This window comes from Rhincodon typus, chromosome 23 (genome assembly GCF_021869965.1).
Source record: "Rhincodon typus isolate 14 chromosome 23, sRhiTyp1.1, whole genome shotgun sequence".
In the NCBI taxonomy this organism is placed as follows: Eukaryota; Metazoa; Chordata; class Chondrichthyes; order Orectolobiformes; family Rhincodontidae; genus Rhincodon; species Rhincodon typus.
The window spans coordinates 29,229,672-29,255,243 of record NC_063354.1 but is presented as its reverse complement, the minus strand read 5'-3'; the positions used below and the strand labels follow the sequence as shown (position 1 = coordinate 29,255,243).

General features: G+C 41.1%; 1 protein-coding gene across 2 annotated transcripts in view; it reads left to right on the top strand.

Annotated features, from left to right (window-relative positions):
* LOC109929158 (probable ATP-dependent RNA helicase DDX41) overlaps positions 1-25,572 on the top strand; it is a 47,457-nt gene that overhangs the window by 1,102 nt on the left and 20,783 nt on the right. The window contains exons 2-10 of one of the 2 annotated variants that reach the window (XM_048610784.1): positions 1,784-1,861; positions 1,963-2,146; positions 6,008-6,164; positions 9,202-9,276; positions 12,482-12,542; positions 18,218-18,354; positions 22,558-22,630; positions 23,466-23,619; positions 25,263-25,399. In XM_048610784.1, the coding sequence (XP_048466741.1) occupies positions 6,008-6,164; positions 9,202-9,276; positions 12,482-12,542; positions 18,218-18,354; positions 22,558-22,630; positions 23,466-23,619; positions 25,263-25,399 (794 nt within the window). In that variant the 5' untranslated portion in view covers positions 1,784-1,861; positions 1,963-2,146. The remainder of the gene's footprint in view (positions 1-1,783; positions 1,862-1,962; positions 2,147-6,007; positions 6,165-9,201; positions 9,277-12,481; positions 12,543-18,217; positions 18,355-22,557; positions 22,631-23,465; positions 23,620-25,262; positions 25,400-25,572) is intronic. The other variant, XM_048610783.1, reaches the window with a different exon arrangement.

Below are 25,572 nucleotides of genomic sequence, written 5' to 3'. Positions count from 1 at the left end.
TTGTGGTGCTCTTTCTGTAAAAGCTTTTCGGACAGTTCTATCCTGACTCTGAGGGTTTTTTGGGCCAAACACAGGCAAATGGGACGAGAGATAGTAGGAACTGCAGATGCTGGAGAATCTGAGATAACAAGGTGTAGAGCTGGATGAACACAGCAGGCCAAGCAGCATCAGAGGAGCAGGAAGGCTGACGTTTCGGGCCTGGACCCTTCTTCGGAAATGGGACTAGTTTAGTTTGGGAAAGCTGGTCGATATGGACAAGTTGGACCGAAGGGCCTGTTTCCATGCTGTATGACTCTGGCTCTATAACATGTATCCTCCAATAATGCGGCACTTTCTCAGTACTGACTTTTTGACTGTGCAGCAGTTACCTCAGCACATATCCTCTGTCAGGGCAGCACTTCCTCAATACTGACTCTCTGACAGAATCGTGTTCTTCCATTACTAATTGTCCAACAGGTTGGGGCTGCCTCTGTTGTTCCGGGCTAGATTTTGTGTTCTTTTCTGCAGTGGGATTTTAACCAGTGCCTTTCTTATTGAGCAGTGAAATTATTCATCGAGTTACAACCAATGTTGAAATGCACATATTCAAGTAATGTTACTAGATTAAAACACTATTCCAAATTTTATCGACTTTTGGAAACTTACTGTAGATCTTGCAATAGAATAAGGCAATTCGGACCTCGTGTCTGTTTGTTTACTTAATGACATCATTGTTGATCTATATCTCACGTTCGTTAATAAATTTTGGTTCCGTCCTTTTTGATACACTTGCCTATATAAAAAACTATCCATCTCAGTTTTGATAGGTTTAATTGACCCCTGATCCCACTAACTTTTAGGATACATTGGAACTAAGAGTTAGATCTAATATTTCCTCAGATGCAAAGAGTGAGCAACAGTGAGATGCAGTTGTTCTATTTCTCATCTATAGCTCCTCCTTGAGAATATAAAACAGAAAGATGTCAGTTTCCATACGTGCAAAAGCACCTGGCACTATTTCATCACTATTTCACTTGATTTCTCTACAGCTTCTGATTTGTCAGGCAGTTAAACTGACATTTGACTTGGATGAGCAGAAAAATATGTGGAAGATTGATAACATTGTCTTCACTTCCTATCACATTCCATTACATAATCACTGGCTCCATCCCGCTTCAGTGTACTATCTGAAGCTGAATGAGTGAATGTAGACAATTTTTTTTTCCTACTGGGGAGTGTAGAAGAAAGGGGCATAACCTGAAAAGTACAACCAGGCCTTCAATAGTAAATTCACCGTGTACTATTTTTAAATCCAGGGAGTTGCTGAAATCTAAAAAATGCTGTGTAGGTGGTGAGGTTCACTGGAGATTTTAAGACTGAGATTGGTAGCTCTGTTTCATTAGGAAGAATATAAAGGAATATCAAGGAGAAAAAACACAGATAAATGAAGTTGATGTACGGATCAGTCCTGGTCTGCTGAATGGTGGAATAGGTTTGAAGAGCTCAATTGTTAAACTGTGTTCCTTTGGTTCATTCCTTCGAATTGCTGGAAGTACAAGTGAGATCTCCGTAAGTGCCAATGACAATGCTGTACCCTGCTGTCTTTAAACTCCCAACACTTTCACAAGGTACAGTCAAAATTCAGAAGGGCAACTTGTTGTATATGTTGTGTTGATGGTTCCTCAGAACTCAGGTGGACAGAAGGAAAGGATTTACTTCAATCCTCTAACATTTCACTAAAGGCAGTCCGTGGTGCAGGAGTAACTGTTTTGTCTATCCTGTAATGTGCTATCTTGTATTACAGCGCGCACTCCCAGAGGATGAGGAAGAAGAAGAGGAATACATTCCATACGTCCCTGTTAAGCAGAGGAAACAACAGTTGGTAAGTGTTCAGTGGTTTTGTGAGACTTGAGTGTGAGCAGAATACTCTCGTGAAGCTTGACTCTCTTTTACTATTATGTGGTTTCTTTCTTATCATTCCAGCTTCGACATTTTTTTGCTGTGCTGAGGAGCTAGCAGTTTCCTCTAACATCTATTGAAATTGGACCTTTTTGATCTGGTATCATTAAACTGATGAAGTTGTAAAATAGCTTTTTCAAACCCTATTCCCACTTTCAGTGCCGTGAAGATGAGATGAGAAAATAGCCACACAGCCACCAAGTTCAAGGTTATGTTGCAAATCCCTGAAAACTTTCAGCTGCGAGCCGGAGAGATCAGAGATCACAGAAAAGTTTAGAATGGTTAGAGCACAGTGGAGGGCCATTCTACCTGTCATGTCCATGCCATGTCTCTAAGAACAATTCAACTGGTCTCACTTCCTTACCCTTTCTCCTTGCCTTTTTTCCCTCTTCAAATAATTATCCAATTCTCTTGTAAAAGCCATGATTGAATCTGCCTCCACCACATTGGTGGGAAGTATATTCCAGAACCTTACCACGTGCTGCTTTAAAAAAATGTTTCCTTCATGTCAGCTTTTATATTTTGTTTCCACGTTGTATCTCTGTCCTCCAGTTTTCTCCCTATTGACTGTGCCTCAACCCCTTGTGAATTTGAACATCTCCATTAAATCTTCTCTCAAAATTTTCGAGTGACAAAAAGCTCAGATTCTTCCTTATATCTACATAATTGAGCTTACTTATCCTTGAAGCTATTCTTGTGAATCTTTACAGCAGCTTCACATTCCTCCTAAAATGTAATATCCAAGATTGGACACCACACTCCCATTGAGGCTGAAATTGTGATTTTAAAATGTTTATAACAACTTCCTTAATTTTGGACACACTGCCTCTGTTTATAAAATCCCAAAATCCCATGTGTGTTCTGAATCATTTTCTCAACATGCAACATTCTCTGCATTTTCTCCACAATAACAGTCAATACTGGAGCCCCCGAAGAGTGCATTCTCAGCCCCCTACTGTACTCCCTCGACTGTGTTGCCAAATTCCAAACGACCGCCATCTACAAGTTTGCTGATGACACCACCGTGGTAGGACGGATCTGAAACAATGATAAGTCAGAACACGGAAAAAAGATAGAGGACTTTGTGATATGGTACAATGATAACAATCTCTGTCTCAATGTTGGCAAAGCTAAAGAACTGATCATTGACTTCAGAAAGAAAGGAGGAGAGCACCTCCTCATCTACATCAATGGAGCGAAGTTGAGAGGATTGAGTGTGTCAAGTTCGTCAGAGTGACGATAACTGACAAATTGTCCTGAACCTCCCACGTGGATGTGATGGTCAAAAAGGCACAACAACACCTCTTCTTCATAAGGTGGCTCAGGACACTTGGCATGTCCATAAGGACCCTAACCAACCTTTACAGATGCACCATAGAAAGCATACTCTCCGGGCGCATAATGGCCTGGTAAGGCAACTGCTCTGACCAGGACTATAAGAAACTGCAGAAGATTGTGTGCACAGCCCAGACCATCACGGAAGCCAGCCTCCTATCCACGGACTCTATTTACATTTTTGTAGTCACGGAAAGGCTACCAACATAACCAAAGACCCATCCACCCCGATAATGATCTCCTACAACCTCTTACGTCGGGCAGAAGTACAGAAGCTTGTACACACACACCAACAGGTTCAAGAATAGTTTCTTCCCTGCTGTTATTAGACTGATGAATGGACTGTCTAACTTCAAATAATGCTGATCTTGTTAATGTTGATCTTGCCTCACGCGCATCCTGTGCAGTGTAACCTGTATGCCTTACTCTGTCCAAGTATTTTTCACTCTATGATCTGTATGTGCTTGGTTACTTTGATCTGCTTGTACTGCTCGCAAACAAAGCTTTTCATTGTACTTATGTACACATGACAATAAGTTGAATCAAATCATTCCCTGCAACCTTAACAATTTATCCATGTATACAGTCAACCTTCCCTGATACTACATGCCTTTGAGAATTCTACCCTTCAGTTATATTGCCTATCTTTATTCCTTTATCCAAACATATGACTAAATTAAATTTCATCTACCACTTGTTTGTTCATCCCAAAGCCTGTCTCTGTCCTTTTGGACACTATCACTGCGCTCCTCGCAGCTATGCAGTACTTCCAAGTCTTTTGTGATCAGCAAAATTTGAAATTCTTCTTGGCACGCCCAGTCTAGGTCATAAATATATAACAAGAAAAGGAATGCCCCAACTACTGAACCCTGGGAAATACCATTCCTCCAAACTGAAGAACGATTTTCTATCTGTGTTGACAATATCCATTTAATTCATGGACTTCAATCTTGCTGACAAAACTCTCATATCTCTCATTGCTAACAGTAGCTTGGTGGTAATTTCATTGGATTAATAATTTTGAGTAATGCTGTGGGAATATGTTAAAGTCGTGGTGGTATGATTTAAACTGATTAATGAGGGAATTGGGAATAAAATAGAAGGTTCAATAATGATCATAAAATTGATAGATTGTCATAATAGCCACCTAGTCCACTATTGCTCTTCAAATAGTGGAAGAAATCAGCGTCCTTACTCAGTCAAACCTTATGTATGCAGTCGGTGGTAATTTGGTTGACTTTGAAATGTCCTTAGCAATTCAGTTATTAACTGTTCAACTGTTAAGAAAGAAATTGAAAGAGAATAAAACTGAAATATTTGCCGGTTGTTGATCTTGGCACCAGAAACAACAATGGCAAACATTTCTAGTCGACCCTATATTGTCCTCCAGATTAATCCATGGACTTGGGTATTGCGAGGATTGTTGCGCAAACTGATCAAGAAACAGCTTGACATTGTCATATTCATCGAATATTATCGTGTAAACTCGGTCCACCATTACCATCCCCGAGTATGTGATATCCCAATGACAGGGCAGTCCTAGCAGAGGGGACAGTATAGAGATACGGAGTCAAGAGGGAGTTGTCTTGGGAGTCCTCAACATTGGTTCTGGAGCCCATGAAGTCTCATGGCATCAGGTCAAACATGCACAAGGAAACCTCCTGCCGATTACCAGCTACCACTTTGCTCAGCTAAGGAATTAGTACTCGTCTATGTTGACCATCAACAGGAAGAAATATTGAGGGTGACAAGGTGCTGAATGTAGTATGTGTGGTGATCAAGTGAGAATAACACCAGATTTCAATATGATGTTCTCCATTGTTGAATATTACATAAACTCTCACTTGGATACTTGGGTGTTACACTAATATCTGTGGTTCTGAGCTCCAGCGAGTCAGCAGGTTTTGTCAGGAAAACCACACCTCCTTGTCAAACCGTGTGCACATTGCCTGGAATGAAACTTGGATTACTGTGTATAATGCCTGCCCTTGGAGATGGTACAAAAAAAAATTACTGGATGGATTCCTGGGGTGAAAGGTTGAGTAAATTGTCCTACATTCTCTGCTGTTGAGAGGAATTTTAGTGATCTTGTTCAAACAAAGAATATTTTGAAGGGTTGAGAGGTTGTTTTTACTGGCTGGGAAATCTAAAACGTGAGAGTTCCAAAGAAGATTGACATTTGAATCTAAATGTTAACTGCTTATCTGTATGCAGTTGTTGCCAACCTTCTGAGTTTCTCCAGCACTTCCTGTTTTTATTTCCGATCTCCAACGTCCAAAGTACTTTGCTTTTACTCTAGGACCTTGGGACACAATAAGGCGATGACAAGAATTTTCTTTACTTGAAGGGTTGTAAATCTTTGTAATTCTCTACCTCAGAGAGTTGTGGATACTTACTTGTTCACTGTATTCAAAGGGCCATATGATCCACTTCTCCTATTTCTTACATTGTTCTGTTCTTGGGTTTGTTTGCGTGTGTATAGTGCAAGGACAGAAACTTAAGTTTCTTGTTGAGCCAGTGCTGTGATTGTTACTATAAGTTAATCAATTGATTTTGTTTTGGACTGGATTTTAAAGGCTGCAGTGCTCAGATCGGCTTAGAAATGTATAGATCTGAAATGAGTGATAGGGAAAACCGTTTGGTAAAATAGTCCTTGTAAGAGGAATATCATGTGATGGTTTGACCCTGTCCCTTACTGCTGGTTGGAAACTGACAGTTTTGTATGTGCAACCAGATGGAGAAGCTGGTGCGGATACGGAGGAAAGTTGCCCTCGATGATGATCAGGACAGTGACAGCGACCTCAGAGAGGATGATGGCGATGGCCCTCTGGGACCACGGTCCAATATCAGCCTGCTAGACCAGCACCAGCAGTTGAAAGAGAAGGCAGAAGGTAAAGCATTTCTAGCCCACTGATCATGTCAAGTAGACTTTGGGAAATGTGTATTCTGTGGGAGGAAGGGGCTAGCCTCGGTATCAGTAGTTAACTTGACATTCACTGTTTCATACAGTGTAAGATTTGGGCAGTCTTACACTCACTGTGTGATATGGGCCAGACAGTTCGACAGTCACCTTGGGAAGTGGGGCAATCCTTCATCGAGGTGGGAAACGAGGCAGTCGGACTCCCCCGGCGGGACCTGGGGCAGTCGGACACTGTGTTAGATGTGGGAGAGTGAACGCTGACTGCCGGATATGGGTGTACCGATGCTGACTGCAGGATGTAGATTTATAGATTCATACAATGCAGAGTCTGCACCAACATAACTATCACTAAAAGTGCACTCATCCCACTTTCCTGCAGTGGCCCCATATCTTTGAATGTTATCATAGAATTCTTCCAGTGTGAAAGCGGGCCATTTGGCCCATCAAGGCCACACTGACCCTCCCAGACCCACCTCATCCCCGTAACCCTGCATCACCCGTGGCTAACCCACCTGTACCTCCCTGGACACAATGGGCAATTTAGCATGACCAATCCACCAAAACTCCTTATCTTTGGACTGTGGGAGGAAGCCAGAGCACCCAGAGGAAATGCAAGCAGACATGCGGAGAATGTGCAAACTGCACACAAACAGTTGCCTGAGGGTGGAATCAAACTTGGGTCCCTGGTGCTGTGAGGCAGCAGTGCTAACCACTGACATACTGTGTCATCCCTTTGTTTTTGGGCAGCAAGGAAATATTTAAAGTGCTCATCCAAATATTTTTTAGATGTTGTAAAGTTTCTGGCCTCCACTACCATCCCAGGCAGTGCATTCCAGATTCCCAACAGCCTCTGAGTAAAGAGATAACAAGGTGTAGAGCTGGATGAACACAGCAGGCCAAGCAGCATCAGCGGAGCAGGAAGGCTGACGTTTTGGGCCTAGACCCTTCTTCAGAAATGGGGGAGGGGAAGGGGACTCTGAAATAAATGGGGGTGGGGGGTGGGACTCTGACTTTAAGTGAAAACATTCAGAAGGTTCCAACTGACTTAAATGCTTAAAATCAGCCAGGCAATTTTAGGGGATTGAAAACCTAACTCCTGTGTACATATTAAACTGAATCCCTGACCACACCCCACAATTCCTTCCTTTCCCATTCCCCACTAACCTCCCACCATTGTCACCACCAGAATCACAGTGGAGGTCAGTTGGCCCATCGTACCTTCACCGGTTGTCCTGCCTTTTCTCCATATCCCTCACACCATTTCTATCCAAATAGATATCCAATGCTCTCCTGAATGCCTCAATTGAACCTGCCTCCACTACATTTCAAGACAGTGCATTCCACATCATGACCATTTACATTGGGTTTCATCATAACCAGGAAATAAAATTTATGTTGCAATAAAATTAACAAATGGGAGAGAAGAAAGGTTTCATAATCTACTGCTATGCAACTGAAACTATACTCCTTTAAAGCCAAATATACACAATCAAGATAAACAAAGGACAATTTGACACAATGGAGCAAAGTATAAACAAGGAACAAAATTTTCAACATAGTTATTTTTCACTTCAAAAGTTGATCTGTTGAACCCGGGTCTTGGAATTGTTACAGTTCTCCAGCTTGGCTTTTTGGTCTTTTCACCCACACAAAATAATTGGGGGTAGATGTCCCTAAATGCCCTGCACTGGAGACCTGTAGTAAACTGCAGCTCAAGCAATCCAAGTGCTGTTATTAGCCAGTCTTCCCTTAACTCAAAGGCTCTGGGTATCAGTCCCCCTCAGACATTCACTGCTTTGGAAAGCAGCATTGTCTTACCCAGCCAAAAAAATGTGCTACACTTCAATTTTTCAAAGTTGCAAAACTCTACTGGTATTTCAATGATGTGGCAGTCCAACTTGCAAGTCAGTTTGCAGTCCAATAGAAAGGAAAAACATGCAAGTTGTGAGGAACCCCACTGTCAACTCAAAAGATCAATGTAGAAAACATTTATGAAAAACCACACAGGGTCAAGATCAGCAAGTGACACTGGAAACTACAGACGACACACAAACATACTACGTCTATCCCCGCTATAATTCCCATAGCGCTCTGATCAGGCAGGCTTCATATAAACCATTACAAAAACAAAGTTGCTGGAAAAGCTCAGCAGGTCTGGCAGCATCTGTGGAGAAGTTCTGAGGAAGGGTCACCAGACCCAAAACGTTAACTCTGTTTTCTCCTCCACGGATGCTGCCAGACCTGCTGAGCTTTTCCAGCAACTTTGTTTTTATTCCTGATTTACATCATCCTCAGTTCTTTTGGTTTTTCTGAAGAAGGGTGTAGGCCCGAAACGTCAGTCTTCCTGCTCCTCTGATGCTGCTTGGCCTGCTGTGTTCATCCAGCTCTACACCTTGTTATCTCAGATTCTCCAGCATGTGCAGTTCCTGCTATCTCTGAAGCCTCTGAGTAAACATCCTTTTTCCCCCCAAATCACCTCTGAATCTCCTGCCCCTGAGCCTAATGTTATGCCTTCTCGTGGTTCACCCTACAATCAAGGGAAATAGCTGACGTCTATTCACCCTGTACATACCCCTCATAATCTTGTATACCTCAATCATGTCCCAATGACATGGGGTAGCCTGACACTGATTGCGGGATGTGGGGCATCCCAACGCTCAGTTTTTCAGTTCAGCACTGCACAGTTCAACAGGGACTGTGGAATAAGGGATAGTTCAAGACACTATGGGATTTGGGGCAGTCTGACACTGACAGTGGGATATATGGCAGCTTGTCAATGACTGCAGATTACGGGGTGTGGGATATGTGGCAGTCTGAAATGGACTGCGGGATATGCGACAACCCAGCAAGAACTGTGGGTTATTTGGCTGTCTGTCACTGAATGTGGCGGGGTGGGTGTAGTTCTGGAACAAGTCAATGAGCGTAGCATTAAATTCACATTTTTTTTCATGATACCTGGTTTTGAGTCTGCATTTGATGGTGCTTGCTCACATTTATGTGTTTTGCAGCACGTAAGGAGTCTGCTAAAGAGAAACGATTAAAAGAAGAGGAAAAAATTCTGGAGAGTGTTGCTGAAGGCAGAGGTTAGTTTAACTGTCGTAACGTTTGGACAACGAATGTCTCATCAAATGAACACAATCAATCGTCAATGCTAGTGTTTATGTTCTACACCTTGTTCTTTCCACTCTAAGTACCCACATCTCTCTATTCTCACCCTGCCCTCCATCCTACTCTGTTTCAAAGAAAGTGGAAACCTGAAGAGTTTTAGTGTGCCCCGGAGTTCTCCTGACAGACTCATGATGCTCAGGAATTCCAATTTGTTAAATCTCTTTTCAAACGTAATGAGGACACTGCATGTGACTGATTGGAGAAGTTGCTGCTGTGCCCGACCATGCAAGTCCATGCTTCCACAATCAGTGCGTAGTGAAATGCCAATTTGGTTGAGATGAGTCAGCAGATGGCGACTGCAAATGTCTATGGAGGAGGAACACGTTTGCTAATATCCGAGAATACTGTTGAAATTTTTTGGCTGATGTATAACGTGGAGGTCGTTCAGAGTACGTGGCAAGCTGAATCTGCAAGGTACATGCTCTGGTTTCCTGTCAAGTTTTCTCGATGTTTAACTTGTTTGACAAGATTGGAGCCTGAATATTAATGAGGTGTGTTTTGGTGATAACGAGGCATCTGACGGTCAATAATGACCATCAATTGGTATCTCATGCTGCCTAGCAAGAAACTTCCCGCAGCACTTTTGAACAGCATAAAAGATGAAGTGAGATCGTCTTGACATTGTGTAACCTGATTCTGCCACACATCTTGCCAAATTGCTCAAACCCCCATACATCAGGGGACATCTCTCTGGTGGTCGGAGTCATACCTGACATAAGGAAGATGGTCGTGCTTGTTGGAGGTCAATCATCCCAGCTCCAGGACATCTCTGCAGCAGTTCCTTAGGGTAGTGTCCGAGGCCCAACCATCTTCAGCTGCTTCATCAATGACCTCCCCTCTTTCATAAGGTCAGAAGTGGAGATGTTTGTTGATTGTGCAATCAATCAATGTTCAGCACCATTCGTTACTCCTCAGATACTGAAGCAGTCCATGTTCAAATGCAACAAGATCTGGACAATATCCAGGCTTGGGCTGACAAGTGGCAAGTGACATTCGCGCCACACAAATGTCAGGCTATGACTATCACCAATAAGAGACAATCTAACCATCGTCCTTTGACATTCAATGGTGTTACCATAACTGAATTCCCCACATTCAACATCCTGGGGGTTACCATTGACCATGAAACTCAATTGGACTCACTATAAACTCAGTGGCTACACGAGCAGGCCAGAAGCTAGGAATACTGCGGCAAGTAATTCACCTCCTGACTCGTCAAAGCCTGTCCACCATCTACAAGGCACAAGTCAGGACTGTGATGGAATACTCAATCACTTGCCTGGATGTGCAGCCCCAACAACACACAAGCTTGATACTATTCCAGGACAATGCAGTACATCCACAGGCATCCACTCCCTCCACCACCGATGCTCAATACCAGCAGTGTGTACTATCTACAAAATGCACTGCAGAAATTCACCAAAGGTGGTCAGACAGCACCTTCCAAACGGCGACCACTTCCATCTAGAAGGACAAGGGCAGCAGATATATGGGAACACCGCTATTTCCAAGTTCACCTCCAAGTCACTCACCATCCTGACTTGGAAATATATCGCCGTTCCTTCACTGTCACTGGGTCAAAATCCTGGAATTCCCTCCCTAATGGCATAGTGGGTCAACTACTGCAGGGGTTCAAGAAGGCAGCTCATCACCTTCTCAAGGGCAACTAGGGATGGGCAAGAAATGCTGCCAGCCAGCGATGCCCACATCCCACAGATGAATAGGAAAAGAAGATTCCACCCAACATTCTTTCAGTTTAGCGGTTTGTTATGACAATAACCTGAAGTTTTCATTCTCCAGTCAATCGCATAACAGTTTGTCTTCATTGCATTTGAGAAGAGCTTTTCCTGAACCTTTCCAATCTTTCCGCTAGCAATGAAGCCAGCATTGAAGAGAGCAAAATGCCTCTCCCTCACCAATACAACGTACATTATTAATGTTACATCCTTGGACCAATAGATCATACTTTTCATTCGATGTCTTAACATTTTATTTGCTTTTGTCACTGCCTGACATAATTAACTTGCAATTTTATCTACCCAAAAGCTTGATCTCATTGATACTTTATTCTCTCAAGTATACTGCTTTTTAATAAGTAATCTATAATTTGTTTCTTCTACTAAACTCCAATATCTGCATTTACAATAAGTTGCATTTTGCATCTCTCATTCCTTTGATTGAACTTGCCCATATTCTTTGGGATGATTGCATGTTGAATAGCATCAACTAATTTGGCAACATTTGCAATCTTGCATACATAGGACAATACACCTGCTTCTGGAGACATTTCAAAAAGTTGTAATTTACAGCTGGTGGTGGCCCCAAAACTGACAAAGTCTCCACTCTGACACGTTTTTACATGTACATTTACTCTTTGCTGTTCACCTACATAATAATCCATCTGTTCTATAGGTATGCACCTTGTCAGTTAGTCTGTTAAATGGAGTAGAACCTTCTTTTTGCTCTCCTTATTCTGAAATGTCATTTCATCAAGATTATTTTTTTCTGTGTGTAGAGTGTACAGCACATTGGGCCATTTAGCCTGTCATCCTGTGCTGGATCTTTTAAACAACCACTGAATTCTTACCTCGTTCTTTACCCTTAGCCCTACAAATTTCTCAAAGATATGTCCAATTCATTGCCAAAGTATTTGTGAATCTGCGTTCATCATATTTTTCCAGATCATAACTCACTGTAAATAGATGTATCTTTATCATATCTATGGTTCTTTTGCTGATTTCCTTCAATCTAGGTCCTTTATTACTGATCCTCTTGCCACGGAGAACATTTCTCTTTAGTCACTTGATTAAAACTCCCGCAATTTTGGACATTGCTGAGAAATACCCCATCACCTTCCCTGCAAGGAAGAACAGTCTCTTTTTTTTTTCCCACTTGACATTGTGGGGAGATTTATCTGTTTGATGCACAGTTGCTGTGAGTGTAAAACTGTATGTTCATGATAGGTTATTCCTAGGCTTCAGCTTCTGGAGAACTCGCTTGACCATCAATGCCTTAAAAATTGTCTAGATATAATCCTACCACAGCAAATAATGGAGTCACACTGCTGAAAGGGAGACGTTGGTAAGCTGTAGTGAAACAATGCTTTCATTTCTTTTGTAGCTTTGATGTCTGTGAAGGAAATGGCGAAGGGCATAACCTATGATGACCCAATCAAAACCAGGTCGGCATCTATGCTTCTTGATTGAATTCAACTGTTATTTCCTGCATAGTTAACAATCTGTGAAACTGGTAAAAATCAACTTCTGTGCAAAATATTATTGAAATGATCAATCTAATGTTTGACGTAAATTAAATCTGAGATTACACAACATGAGGAAAATGAGCCAGGAAGCAAATAGAAGCTCATTCTGTTACGGAGTGTTAGAAGATGAAGATGAGCAAAAAATCATTAAAGAAAAAGTAAGCTTGACAAACTTATGGGTTGGAGTTGATGTCTGTGTGAATTTTGAGGACGTGGTGCTAATATATCGGATAAGATACTTGTTACAAACTGCCTCTGCATTCTTCCCCCAGTTGTTTCCTCAGTGTGCTGTCACATGTAGATTGAGAGCTGAAATGACGAGGTGACACTTTGCATATTAGAGCAAGTTGAGCAGTTAAACTAACAGGGCAGGCCTAAAACAAAAACAGAAGTTGCTGGAAAAGCTCAGCAGGTCTGACAGTATCTGTGAAGAAAAAAACAGTTAATGTTGCGTGTCCAGTGACCCTTCCTCAGAACAGGCCTTCTTAGTTGAACAGACACTTAGGGTGACAGTCCTAGAAGCTTCTGTCCACAAAGTTATCTGAACTGGTGAAAGGATAGCAACAAACTGTTCTTCAGGAATGCTGGTTAAACTGAAATTATTGGCATAGGGATATTACAGTCAAACCTGAATTGTTGTGTTTCTTTTGATACTGTTCTCAGCAGAGTGCATTCATTTCCTCCTTTACACACCTTCATTTAGGTAATTTTGATGTCTCTAATTCTCCTTTCCCACCATTAGGACTGCATTTGTCAGTTGCTGTGGGTGCCCTCATTATATCTTTCACTTCTCCCCCTCTGTCATCTGCATAAAAAACACTATTTTCCAGTCCCTTTCAGTTGTGAATAAGAGTCATATTGAACTCGAAACAGTGACGCTGTCTCTCTCTCTCTCATATCAGATGCCAGAACTGCTGAGGTTCTCCAGCATTTTTTGGTTTTATTTCAGATTTCCAACATCTGCAGTACTTTCCTTTTTGAGTGGAATTAATCCTGTTGTCTCCAGGATGTGTAGTGAGTTGGAGCCTCTCAGTAATTCACTACCCTTTCATTGCAAACTTTAGAGTGTTAATTCATCTCAAATGAAAGAGGTGCGGCTCTCCTTTTTTAGCCACCTATATGCAGACCAGTTTTGTCATCTGCAGCTCTGCATTCTACTTGATTCTCCGCTATATTACAAACTTTAGATTTTGTATAAGCCTACGTTGTCTGCAGTAGCTTGATCTTGGGACAGACTTTAAATATCTGTCCTGCACTGTGTCTCGTCTCCACCCTCAGGCCCCTACATCACTGCCTTGCATCCTACCCTTGCCTTCCCCCTCTTCAAAGCCCCCTTGCTTCCCTCGAATCATCTACCCTCCCCTCACATCCCACCTCATGCTTGCCTCCTTGTCCCTTCCCTTTCTTCGCCCCCTCTTGCTTTCCTCCTTCTTGGTTTTGTGAAAGACAAAACATATTCAACTAATCTTTTAGAGCTCGTTGAGGGAGCAACCTGTAGATGTGGTGTTTTTGGGTTTCCAAAAAGCATTTGACATGATGCTACATCAAGGGTTACTACTGAACATAATGGCTCATGTTATGGGAGGTCATATTTTTATTTGTCCATAGGATAAATGTTGCTGGCTATGCCAGCATTAATTACCTATCCCAAACTGCCCTGGGTAAAGATGGTGGTGAGTTGCATTCTTGACCTGCTGCAATCTTCAGATGAATGTATACACGGAGGGATGGTAAGAAGGAAGTTCCAGGATTCTGACCTAGCAACAGTGGAGAAATGGCAATATAGTTACAAGTCAGGATGCTGTCGCTTGGAGTGGTACTTTGATCTGGTGAAGTTCTCATCCATTTGCTTACCTGTCCTTCTAGATTGTAGAAGTTATGGTTTTGAATTTGCTTCTTGAGTTAGGCAGCGCATCTTGTAGATGGCACCCACTGCTGCTACTGTGCGTTGGTAGTGATGGATGTGAATATTGAATGCGGTGGATGAGATGCCAAGCAAATGAGGGACAATGTCAAGAATTACAGCAGGAACACCCAATTCCATTCATAAAGCAACAAAAGCATTTGATTCATGAAATCAGTTTGAAGAAGAGTCAATTTGGAGTGCTTACCAGCATTTTGTATTAATCAGATTTCCAGCATCTGCAGTATTTTGCTTTTCTTTTAACTCAGCAAGTCATGAGGCTGTATAAATTTGAATGCCCAAGAAATTTCATCACAATCCTACATTTCCTTCTTGATGGTATCACTGCAATTTCTTTGAGTGTAAAATTTGAAACAGATACCTTTAAAATCCAGATGGAATCTATGTGATTACATCCATATTGTTAACAGTTTAATGGAAAATGGTGAAGGGAGTGGGTATATTGAAAGCGATGGATGGGGTACTTTGTCCTGAATAGTGTTTTTTTTTAGTGTCCTTGGAGCTGCAGCCATCTGGGCAAATGAGAGTATTAGAATGGATAAAGGATGGTTTAGCTGGAATAAATTGAACACTTTTTGCTAGCAGAAACTAGTGGAGTACTGTTCCTCAATATTTACAATTTGTATCAATGACTTAGATGAAGGGACTGAGTGTATTGTTGTTAACTTTGCTGACGATGCCAAGGTGAGTAGGAAAGTCGGTTGCCAAGAGGAGGTAAACGGTCTGCAAAGGGATAGAGATAAGTGATTTGGAAAAACTGGCAGATGAAATATTGGCAGGGAAATTGTGAACTTGTCTGTTTTGGCAGGAAGAATGAAAAAGCAGAATACTATTTAAGTGGAGAGCATACATTAATCAGCAAAAGCTAGCATGCAGGTGCAGTAAGCAGTTAGCTAGGCAAATTAATTGTTGGCCTTTATTGTAAGCTGAGTGGAATGTAAAACTCGGCATGTTTTATTGTATCTGTACAGGACCTTGGTAAGACTGCTTCTGGAGTTCAGTTTTGGACTTCTTATTTGAAAAAGGACAGAATATAACATTATTGCTTAAGAAGCAGTTCAGAAAAGGTTCACTTGACTCATTCCTGCAATGAAGAATTACCTATGAAGAAAGTTTGAACAGGTTGGATCATTACCCATTGAAATTTAGACAAATGAGAGGTGACGTTATTGAAACATATAACATCTTGGGAGTACTTGATAGGGTGGATACCAGGAAGCTGTAGGGGAGACTAGAATTAGGGGATACAGTTTTAGAATAAGCTATCACCCTTTTAAGAAGGAGCTGAGGAGTTTTATTTTCTCTGAGGGTCATCAAACAATGTGATGCACTTCCCCAGAAAATAGTGGAGGCCTGGTCACTGCATTTATTCTAGGCTGAGTTAGCTAGATTTTTTTAATAGACAAGGTAGTCAAGGATTGTGGGAGTATACAGGAAGCTGAAAATAAGTCCATTAATCAAATCAGCCTTGATCTTACTGAATGGTGGAGAAAAGCTGCACATGCTTTGACAAAATCGTCTGTTTACCCTCCCTCCATTCTCCTCTCCTGTGCTTCTTCTGGCCCTTTTACCTCTCCCCTTCTTTCCTTCCACCTTCTTCCTTCCAATTCCTCCCCATCGTTCTCACCATATCATGGACTGTGATGAATGGAAGTAGCCGCTGCAGTCACCTGCTTCGGATATGAGATGAGAATGCTGAGCTGTTGCCTGACCTCTTGCTTGGACAACAGGAAATTAAACCTGAAAATCTGCTTTGCAAGCATTTACACCAACTTTTATTTCGAAGAATAAGCATTACACTAAGCCTACAATGAGTTTTCAAATTTTTAAAAATGTTTTTAACTAACCAGAAGGTTTGCTGCTGTCTGCAAAACAAATCATTTGCTTCCTTTTGACATAGTTTTGAGAAATGAGGTTTGACTTCCAGCCAGTAAGACCTTACCCAAAGTACTGTATCACTGTATCTCTACTGATGTGAATCCAGCACCGTCACACAGTCACTCAGCAATCTGTCATCGCCTCCCCCACCCCAGCTCACTGCATCTCTAGAGGTTATTGCATCTCCTCATTCTGTCATTCAGTAACCCCTTTCCCCTCAGAGCCCTGTGTTATTCCCGTTGTGTTAGCACATTTCTCCTGATGTTAATTCAATTCCCTTTTGCTCTCACTCAGTAATCCATTACACTGTCACTTAGTAGCCCCTCTTCCCCAATGTGCTGTGCTGCTAACTATTTCTACTGATGTTAAGACAGGTCCTGCAAACAGTCATTACCGCTGCTAAGGGTGTATCAGTTTAGATCACTGCAAAGAAAGGTGAGGAAAGATTTCTTTCCATGGATGATTTTGTTTGTATGAAGTTAATAAAAAGGAGACCATTGATCTCCATGACTTTATTCTTGATGATTGCACTGACATGGTGTTTTTAATGGGAATGCATCTTTGAATTCTGCGATAATACTATGGCTTTAAGATGGGTATTTTGACCTAGTTTTTTTAATGAAGAAAAATTGAGACAAGTGCTGAGCAGTCTGCTCCAAAGCCATTAAAATAAACAGCTTGTGAGGCCTTTTTTTTTAAAAGTTGGAATAATAGAAACAGTGTGAATGGGTGGGGTCAAGCTCCCACAGAACCAGGATTTTTAGTTTTAGCTTTCAGTTGCAGTTGTTGCTGGGGCCTTGAAATTGGATGTGGAAGCTGTTCTTCCTCTCTCTCTCTCACAGCTAAAAGCTGGGGGTTCTCTTCCTGCTGCTGGAATTGCAAGTGAGACAATCTGTTTTCCTGAATTTGCCTTTGTCAAGGATGTGTTTTTAGAATAGTTCCTGTTAAGTAGTTAAATAATCTATTATTCTGTTAAGTTTTCCAATCGAGTTAGGGTATTCTAATTTCTTCTTTCTTTGTTGTCATTTTACTATAGCGTATGAATAAAGTGTGTTTTGCTTCAAGGCTGACAGTTTTATCAATCAGATTGCATCTGGAACAGAACGCCTGGCACTTGCCTTTAAAATAAGAAAATGTTAGGGCCTAGGCTACTTCTTAATATTTTGAGGGGGGGGTTTGGTCTCGTCCGTAACAATTGGCAACACCAAAATTCCTTCCTTGATTGAGCATCTGCTTAGTGAAGTGCCTTAAGATGTTTTTCTTTGTTATTATTGCAGCTTTAAGGGGAATATCTGAGCCACACTAAAAGGGAAGATATTAAGCCATGGGAGAGATTGGAGCATTTGTTTTATATTACTCCAACATAAAGCCACATTAATAATAGTTACCTGTTATGTTGTAAACATTTTGGTTTCATGGTTCTTTGTAATACCAATTTATCCACAGAGTCTTAAGTATTTGTAAAAGATTCCTGCCAAACTGCCTGAATTGCACGGTTGTCATGTTTTTTACACAGAGTGGTAGGAGTCTGGAACGTGCTGCCAGGGGTAGTAGTGGAAGCAGATACAGTGGGGGCATTTAAGGGACTTTTAGAAAAGCACATGGATATGCAAGGATATGCATCAAGACAGAAGGGATTACTTTAATTTGGCGTGATGTTCAGCACAACATTGTGGGCCGAAGGTTGCTGTTCTTTGTTCTAAGTTTAAACGCACAGAATTGCATTTGATTTAGGCTGATTCAATTGCCCCATTGAAGCTTTGTCACCATTAATGTTGGTATTTCTTTGCAGCTGGAACCCACCACGGTATATACGCAACATGCCCGAAGCTCGCAATGACCGTGTGCGGAAGAAATACCACATTCTGGTGGAGGGGGAGGGCTTGCCATGTCCTGTGAAACATTTCAAGGAAATGAAGTTTCCAGCAGGTAAGAGTAATTGAAACATGGAGGTGTGGACACAGGGATTGATCCTGGCAGGAAGATGAAGATGGTTGGAGCTTGGGGTAGAGAACAGGGGCCAAATCTTGCTTTAGGAGAAGAGGAGACATTGAGGGAAAAGAGCTCAATTCCTGGTGGAGCAGTGAACATGAGCTAAGGCAAGGTCTGGGGACTGAGATTTTTACCAACTCAGGATGTCCTATAACCACCTGGTCAATAAAACTTTTTTTATAATGTGGGTCACTATTGTAAGGCTGGAAATGTACATAATAACATGAAATGTGTACAAATAATAATAATGCTTCAGTCATAAGGTTTAAAAAGTTATGTTTTGGGCAAAACGTAGGGGTTATGTAATCAGTTCTACAGTCTGCCTACTGCAAGTTTGGATGTTTTGATTAGAACAAAGAATGAAGATTGTTGGAGATTAAATAGGGCCCAAATTGTTTTACTAGGAAGAAGGTGTTTCTGTTTGAGATAGTGGCAGCGGTCTTCGTATTAACAGTCTCTAATGTTCCGGAAAAGTATTGAGAATGTTGTATTGCAAACAATTGTGCTTTAAGCTGTCTATTTAGTTCCGTGATCTAAGGGAGTTTGGGTCTCAAGGATAACTAATCAGCATTTCTGTCGAGCTACCAGGGTCATGTGACTCATGTTACCTTAGTGATGGGCTTTAAGTTGGAAAGGATACAGAGGAAGCTACTGAGATATTAGATTACAGCCTTTCTTAGAGAGCGAGCAGTTAGAAGCTGAAAGCCTATCTGGCTCACTGTGCTGAAAAGTGGGTGGAAGATCGCATTTGGATTCCACTCCCTTCAGTCATTTCTGTGTATTCTGACTGTTACTTCCAAAGTTGAAAGCCCAGAAATGAAATTGACCAGGCTCTGTCATCGCATTCAGACTGACTCAGCAGTGGTCATTAACTTGCTGATTATACACCATTCTTAGGTAAGCTGAGCATGACCCAATTTAAAGTGACTACAGACTCCTGGAAAGAATACTTTGACACCTAAGAAGTATTTAGCCAATCTAAGTCCAGAATCTGTTCCACTTTGGTTTGCACTGCATGGAGAGATAGGGGATCCAAAATGGAAAAATCAAGTTGATACAGTGAATTAATCATTCAGGATGCACACAATCTTGAGTATTAACCATTGATATTAAAAGCCCCAATACTGGATCATATTCAGGGTGGAAGCTAGCTTAAAACACCAGTCTCTTCCCAATGACATCAATTCCACCCAAATGCAAACTGCAGGAATTGAAACCCACTAAATGTTAAAGATTGCAACCTGGAATCTGCCATCTTGCTATACTGTTCCATATTGTCTTTAAATAGCTGTCTGATTTGGGAATAGTTTGTTCGATTCTCATTTTTGCCAGCCACTCCACAGAGTAGATGAAGTTGTGTTGTAGTTAGAAATCTGTGATGTTGGGAGGCAGTGCGCAAGTGAGCATCTGTGGTTAGACTTCTGCCTTGCAATGTTTTAATTATTAAGTTTCGTCAAGATCCATACAATGAGCCCTTCTCATCCACCTGCTTCGGCTGCTGAGTGTCTGATTTAAACATCATTGATGGAAAATTGGTTCCGCAGATCCGCTGAGATGTTTACTGAAATTTCAACGTGTTTTGAAATGTATGCCAAGAAATTGTTGGGCAGTGCAAGCATTGCATTGTTCCCAAATATTTTTGATTTAACTTTTTTTGAATGATTCAAGTACTGAAGCTGGCCAAGTCGTCAAACCTATCCAAGCTGTCTGCAAGGCAATTTGGCTCATCCCATGACCCTGCCCTTTCCTTGAAGCCCAGCACATTTTGTTTTCCCTTCAGCCACTTATTCAATCCTTTAGAAAGCCTGATTGAATCCACCTGTACTACAGTATTACACAGCTCATTCCTAATCCTAAACTTACACAATTTAAAAGGAAAATAAACCTTTATACCTTTTTTTTGTTTTTTGGTATCCTCTGTTTCTTGATCCTTCCACCAATGGGAACAGTTTCTCACCCTAGCTACTGTCCTGTTATGATTTTGGACACCTCTCCTTAATCTTGTTCTCTCTAAGGTATACAACCCCAACCCCTCCAACCTATCTATGTAACAAAAGTTTCTCATTCCTGGAACCAATTTTGTTAGATCTTTTCTGCAACTCCCTAAAGCCCTTTCTTCCTTCCTAAAGTACAGCACTCAGAATTGGTCACAGTACCATACCAATGTTTTACAAAATTCAACAAAACTTCCTTGCTTTTGTACTCAATGTCTTTTCTTTATAAGGCATAGAATGCTGTTTGCCCTTTTAACCTGAATGTGCCCATCACCTTCAGTGATTTGTACATAAGTACTCTCAGCTTTCTTTGCTTCAAGATCCCCTTTAGAATTTTATCCCTTTGTTTGTATTGCCTCTCACTGTTCTTCCAACCAAAATATACCATTCCATGCAGTTTAAGGATAGAAAATAGGAGCAGGAATAGGCCTTTGAGCCCATTGAGCCTGCTCCACAATTCAATGTGATCATGGCCAATCCTCTATTTCAATGCCATACTTCCGCTCTCTGCCCATAAGCCTTGACACCTGTAGTCTGTAGAAATCTACATTTTCTTCTTAACCACATTCATTGACTTGGTTTCCACAGCCTTCTCTGAAACTCCATAGGTTCACTAAACTCTGAGGCAAGAAATTTCTCCTCATCTCAGTCCAAAATGGCCTACCTCATATTCTGAGACTGTGATCCCTTTTTATGGTCCCCAAACCAGGAGAAACGTCTTCCCTAATACCATTCTCTGCAGCCCCGTCAAACCTTTATACGTTAAAATGAGATACCGTCTCATTCTTATAGACATCAGTGAATACAGGCCGAGTTGACACAATCTCTCCTCATACGGCAAACCTGTTGTCCCAGTTTGGTGAGACTTCATTGCACTTCTTCCACAGCAAGTATATCTTTGCTTAGGTAGAAGATCAAAACTGCAATTTCAGATATTTCCAGGCGTGATGTCATCATGGCCCTGTACAGCTGCAGTAAGACCTCCTTGTGTGCAGTTGTTCCTGGAGTCATAGATAGAGTCATAGAGATATACAGCACGGAAACAGATCCTTTGGTCCAAATCATCCATGCTGACCAGATACCCTAAATTCATCTAGTCCCATTTCCCAGCAATTGGCCCATGTCCCTCTAAACCTTTCCTATTCATATACCCATCCAGAAGCCTTTAAATGTTGTAATTATACCAGCCTCCACCACTTCCTCTGGCAGCTCATTCCATACATGCATCACCCTCCACGTGAAAAAGTTGCCCTTTAGGTCCGTTTTAAATCCTTCCCCTCTCGCCTTAACCCTATGCCTTGTAGTTTTGGACTCCCCCACCCTGGGGAAAAGTCTTTGTCTATCAACGATCCAGAGAAAATAGCCACAGTCTGTTCAGCCTCTCCTTATAGCTCAAACCTTCCAACCCTTTCAACATCCTTGTAAATCTTTTCTGAACCCTTTCAAGTTTCACAACATCCTTCCTTTGGGAGGGAGCCCAGCATTGCACACAATATTTCAAAAGTGGCCTAATCAAAGTCATGTACAACTGCAACATGACCTGCCAACTCCTATACTCAATACATTGACCAATAAAGACAAGCTTACCAAACACCTTCCTCACTATCCTATTTATCTGTGATTCCACTTTCAAGGAACTATGAAACTGCATTCCAAGATCTCTTTGTTCAGCAACACTCCCCAAGACCTTATATTAAGTGTATAAGGCCTGCCCTGATTTGCCTTTCCAAAATGGAGCACCTCACCTTTATCTAAATTAAACTCCATCAGCCGCTCATTGGCCCATCTGATCAATTGTACTTTGAGATAACCTCAGAGCCTTAAATAAGAGATGCTTAAATATTAGCCATTGCCTGTATACTGTCCTGACAATTTATTGCAGCCAACTCGTTTTTCATACCTTTGTGGTTTCCCTTGTTTAGATTTTGAGATCCCATTTTCAGATTGGACCACTTCATTTTCTATCCCAATGAAGAATTCTATTGTGTTATTGTGAGGTATCAAATGATTAAATATATTTGTGAAATTTGATTTACAATGATTTAGTGATGTTTAATATGAATCAGGAAGTATGAGGTCTATGCTGCATATAATCCTGTGTGCCAACTATGCACTCTTGGTAAAATTCTCTGTACTTTGTTTCCAGCCATTTTGAAAGGCTTGAAGAAGAAGGGGATTTTACATCCAACACCCATTCAGATCCAGGGAATTCCAACTGTGTGAGTACTGGAAATTTACATGAAACACCAATCCAAACACCAGGATTTCCAGCAAAGAGATAATTGTACTCCTCGCTGTTTGATGTTGTTGCTGGCCAACTTACTAGTACAAACACTGTTTACTGAGTTGAGAAACCACATTGAAAATTTGCATTTGTGCTGTTGGCTTGCTTCCGGATCTGTAAATTTCAACAGGGAGCCTTATTCTGGGAACCTGTTCAGTGATGAAGTGAGCTTTCTTGTTAATTTTTTTTGAACAGTTAACGTTCCTAAGCTCTTGAGATGGGTATTGGAAAATGAGGCAGATCTTAAGCATGCTTCAGGAGCTCTAGTTAGGAAGCATGTGTGAATCAAGATGTAGAGGGCACTGGGCCTGTCTCATTGTATTATAACACATGGAAATTGAAAGTGAAAAAATATTATTTGAAAAGAATAATTCTGCACATTTTATATATTTTATACATAAGTATTATACAGTTCTAAAAATGTATGATCTTATTCATGTTCCCTGCACATCACATGAATCCAGCTCTCTACTATTTGGGGAGTACAGGGTAGGCATCTAAAAAAGCCTTGTCATGCTCTTTGTACATGTTTTGGCATTTGAGCTTAATTCTGTGTAGTGGAAACCAGCTCTCAGAAGCACCATTTCACTACTTTTGGGTAATCATCTATGTTTACTATTTGATAATCAATACTGCCATGAGGGTGATGCCTGTGATTAGTGAAGGACAAATTGTAGAACTATTTCTGTCATCTTGGCTTGTATAATGAGTGCTGGAATTGTCCTGACTCTGCACTGTTGGATGTTATCTCATCTACCTGTCTGTTTCAGTTTGGCTGGCAGGGATATGATTGGAATTGCATTCACCGGCTCTGGCAAAACACTGGTGTTCACCCTACCAATGATCATGTTCTGCCAGGAGCAGGAGAAAAGGCTACCATTCTCCAAGAGAGAGGGTCCATATGGACTGATCATCTGCCCATCTGTAAGTGTCACTATATGCTCCTCCAGATAGCTCCTTAATTCATGTACTCATTTTTTTTACAGGATCATCACGTGAAATGAAGTTCACACTGGGATATATTTAATGTGGTCACTGGGAACATATAAACATGTTGAATGATTTTAGAATTAACTGCTGTCTGAGAAGTATGGCAAATGGAAGCAGGCGAGTTGACTGCAAGGCACTACAGAATACACAACACAGAAACAGACTATTCATCCCAACTAGTCTGCATTAGTATTTATACTGCATGTGGGTCTCCTGTTCTCGACAGAACTCATCTCAAATGTTGAGCATGTTATTCTAATGTTTTTTCTTTTATATACTCTGCTAGTTTTGGTTTGAAAGGTACCATAGAACCTCTCCTTATCAACCTCTCCTTATTAGAGGAAGTTCCATATCCCAACCACAATCCACATGAAAGAAACTACTGTTTAATTCCCTCCTGGATTAACTATGCACAGTATTCTGGCAACCCTACTCATGTCCTGTGCAAGTTGAGCATTGCTACACTGATTTTAGAATCATATACCCAGAATTAAATTCCATTTCTTTACATTTTTGCTTTTTTAATTGCTGACTTATGAAGCTGATTTTATTGATTTGTTCACCTGCATGCTTTGATCTTGATTTGCCCTTTTATTGAACTCAGTATTTTATTTTCCAAGCTGTAGCTAATTTCTCCTACTAAAGTGCAGGACTTTACTTTTATCTCTGTCAAAATTTCTTGACCACTTAACTGTCCAGTCTGCAAGAATTCTAATGCTGCCTTGTGTAATGTTGCATTTTTCTCATGTTATCTGTATCTCCTGTTTGGCATTATCTATAAATTCCGATAATGTATGTTATTTATCAGTGAATCAAAATCACAGTTATGAATAAGGACTACTCTTGGTGAAGATCCTGAAGACCCTTATAGAGTTATCTGCCTCCCTGTCTTCTGAATGACTACCTTATAATGCACTTCTCTGCTTTTTGCTTTTTTGTCACCTTGTTCTCGCAATTCCATTGGAAATGGGTAAATACTGGCAGAACTAGTTACTTGAAGATGTGAGAGATGTGGTAATGCTCTCTCTGCATTGTCCCATCAAATACTTTGACAGCATATACAGTATAGGATTATATATCCGATCAAACTCCCTCTATACCACCAAGAATTATGAAGGTTGTATGATTGACTTCAGACCTTCATAGTCGCCTAAACCTTTGTGAGTACTTTTGTTGTTGATGTGGCATTTCTTTTCTTTATCAGCCATAGTAAATGAAATCGGAAAGTTAAGAATAGTTAACTAATAGTTAACTTTTACAACAAACTGAAAGAAGAGACTTCGGTCAGACCATTGGGTGTGGCTTAAAATCAAATCAGAGTCGAAACCTATCAAATCACCCAAAGCCCACCCTAAGGTTACTAGTGACTGCAACTCGTGGTCTTTACCTTCCTATCCTCAATAGCTTGATTTGTGAAAATCAATATAAATCATTTTGGCTTGTGTTGCTTTGCAGTCTTTTATGCTGACATTACTGATGTGAAATTGCTCAATATTTTGTGAATAGAAAAATGCTGACATTAAACATCGGACACTGACAGATGTACTGAAGCAAATGTTGCTTTCGTTCCCATGCAGAGAGAGTTAGCGAGACAGACTCATGGGATTATCGACTATTATTGCCGCTTACTGGAAGAGGATGGTTTTCCCCAGCTTCGCTGTGCACTTTGTATTGGTGGCATGTCCATCAAGGAGCAGATGGAGGTTGTCAAGCGGTATGTATTGTGATGTGAGGTGTGTGATTTATATGTAATTTAATATAATTTAATTTGGATTTGTGAGTTTTGAACTAGTGACACATATGTTTTAAAAACCGAAAGAACTGTGGATGCTGCTAATCAGGAACAAAAACAGAAGTTGCTGGAAAAGCTCAGCAGGTCTGGCAGCA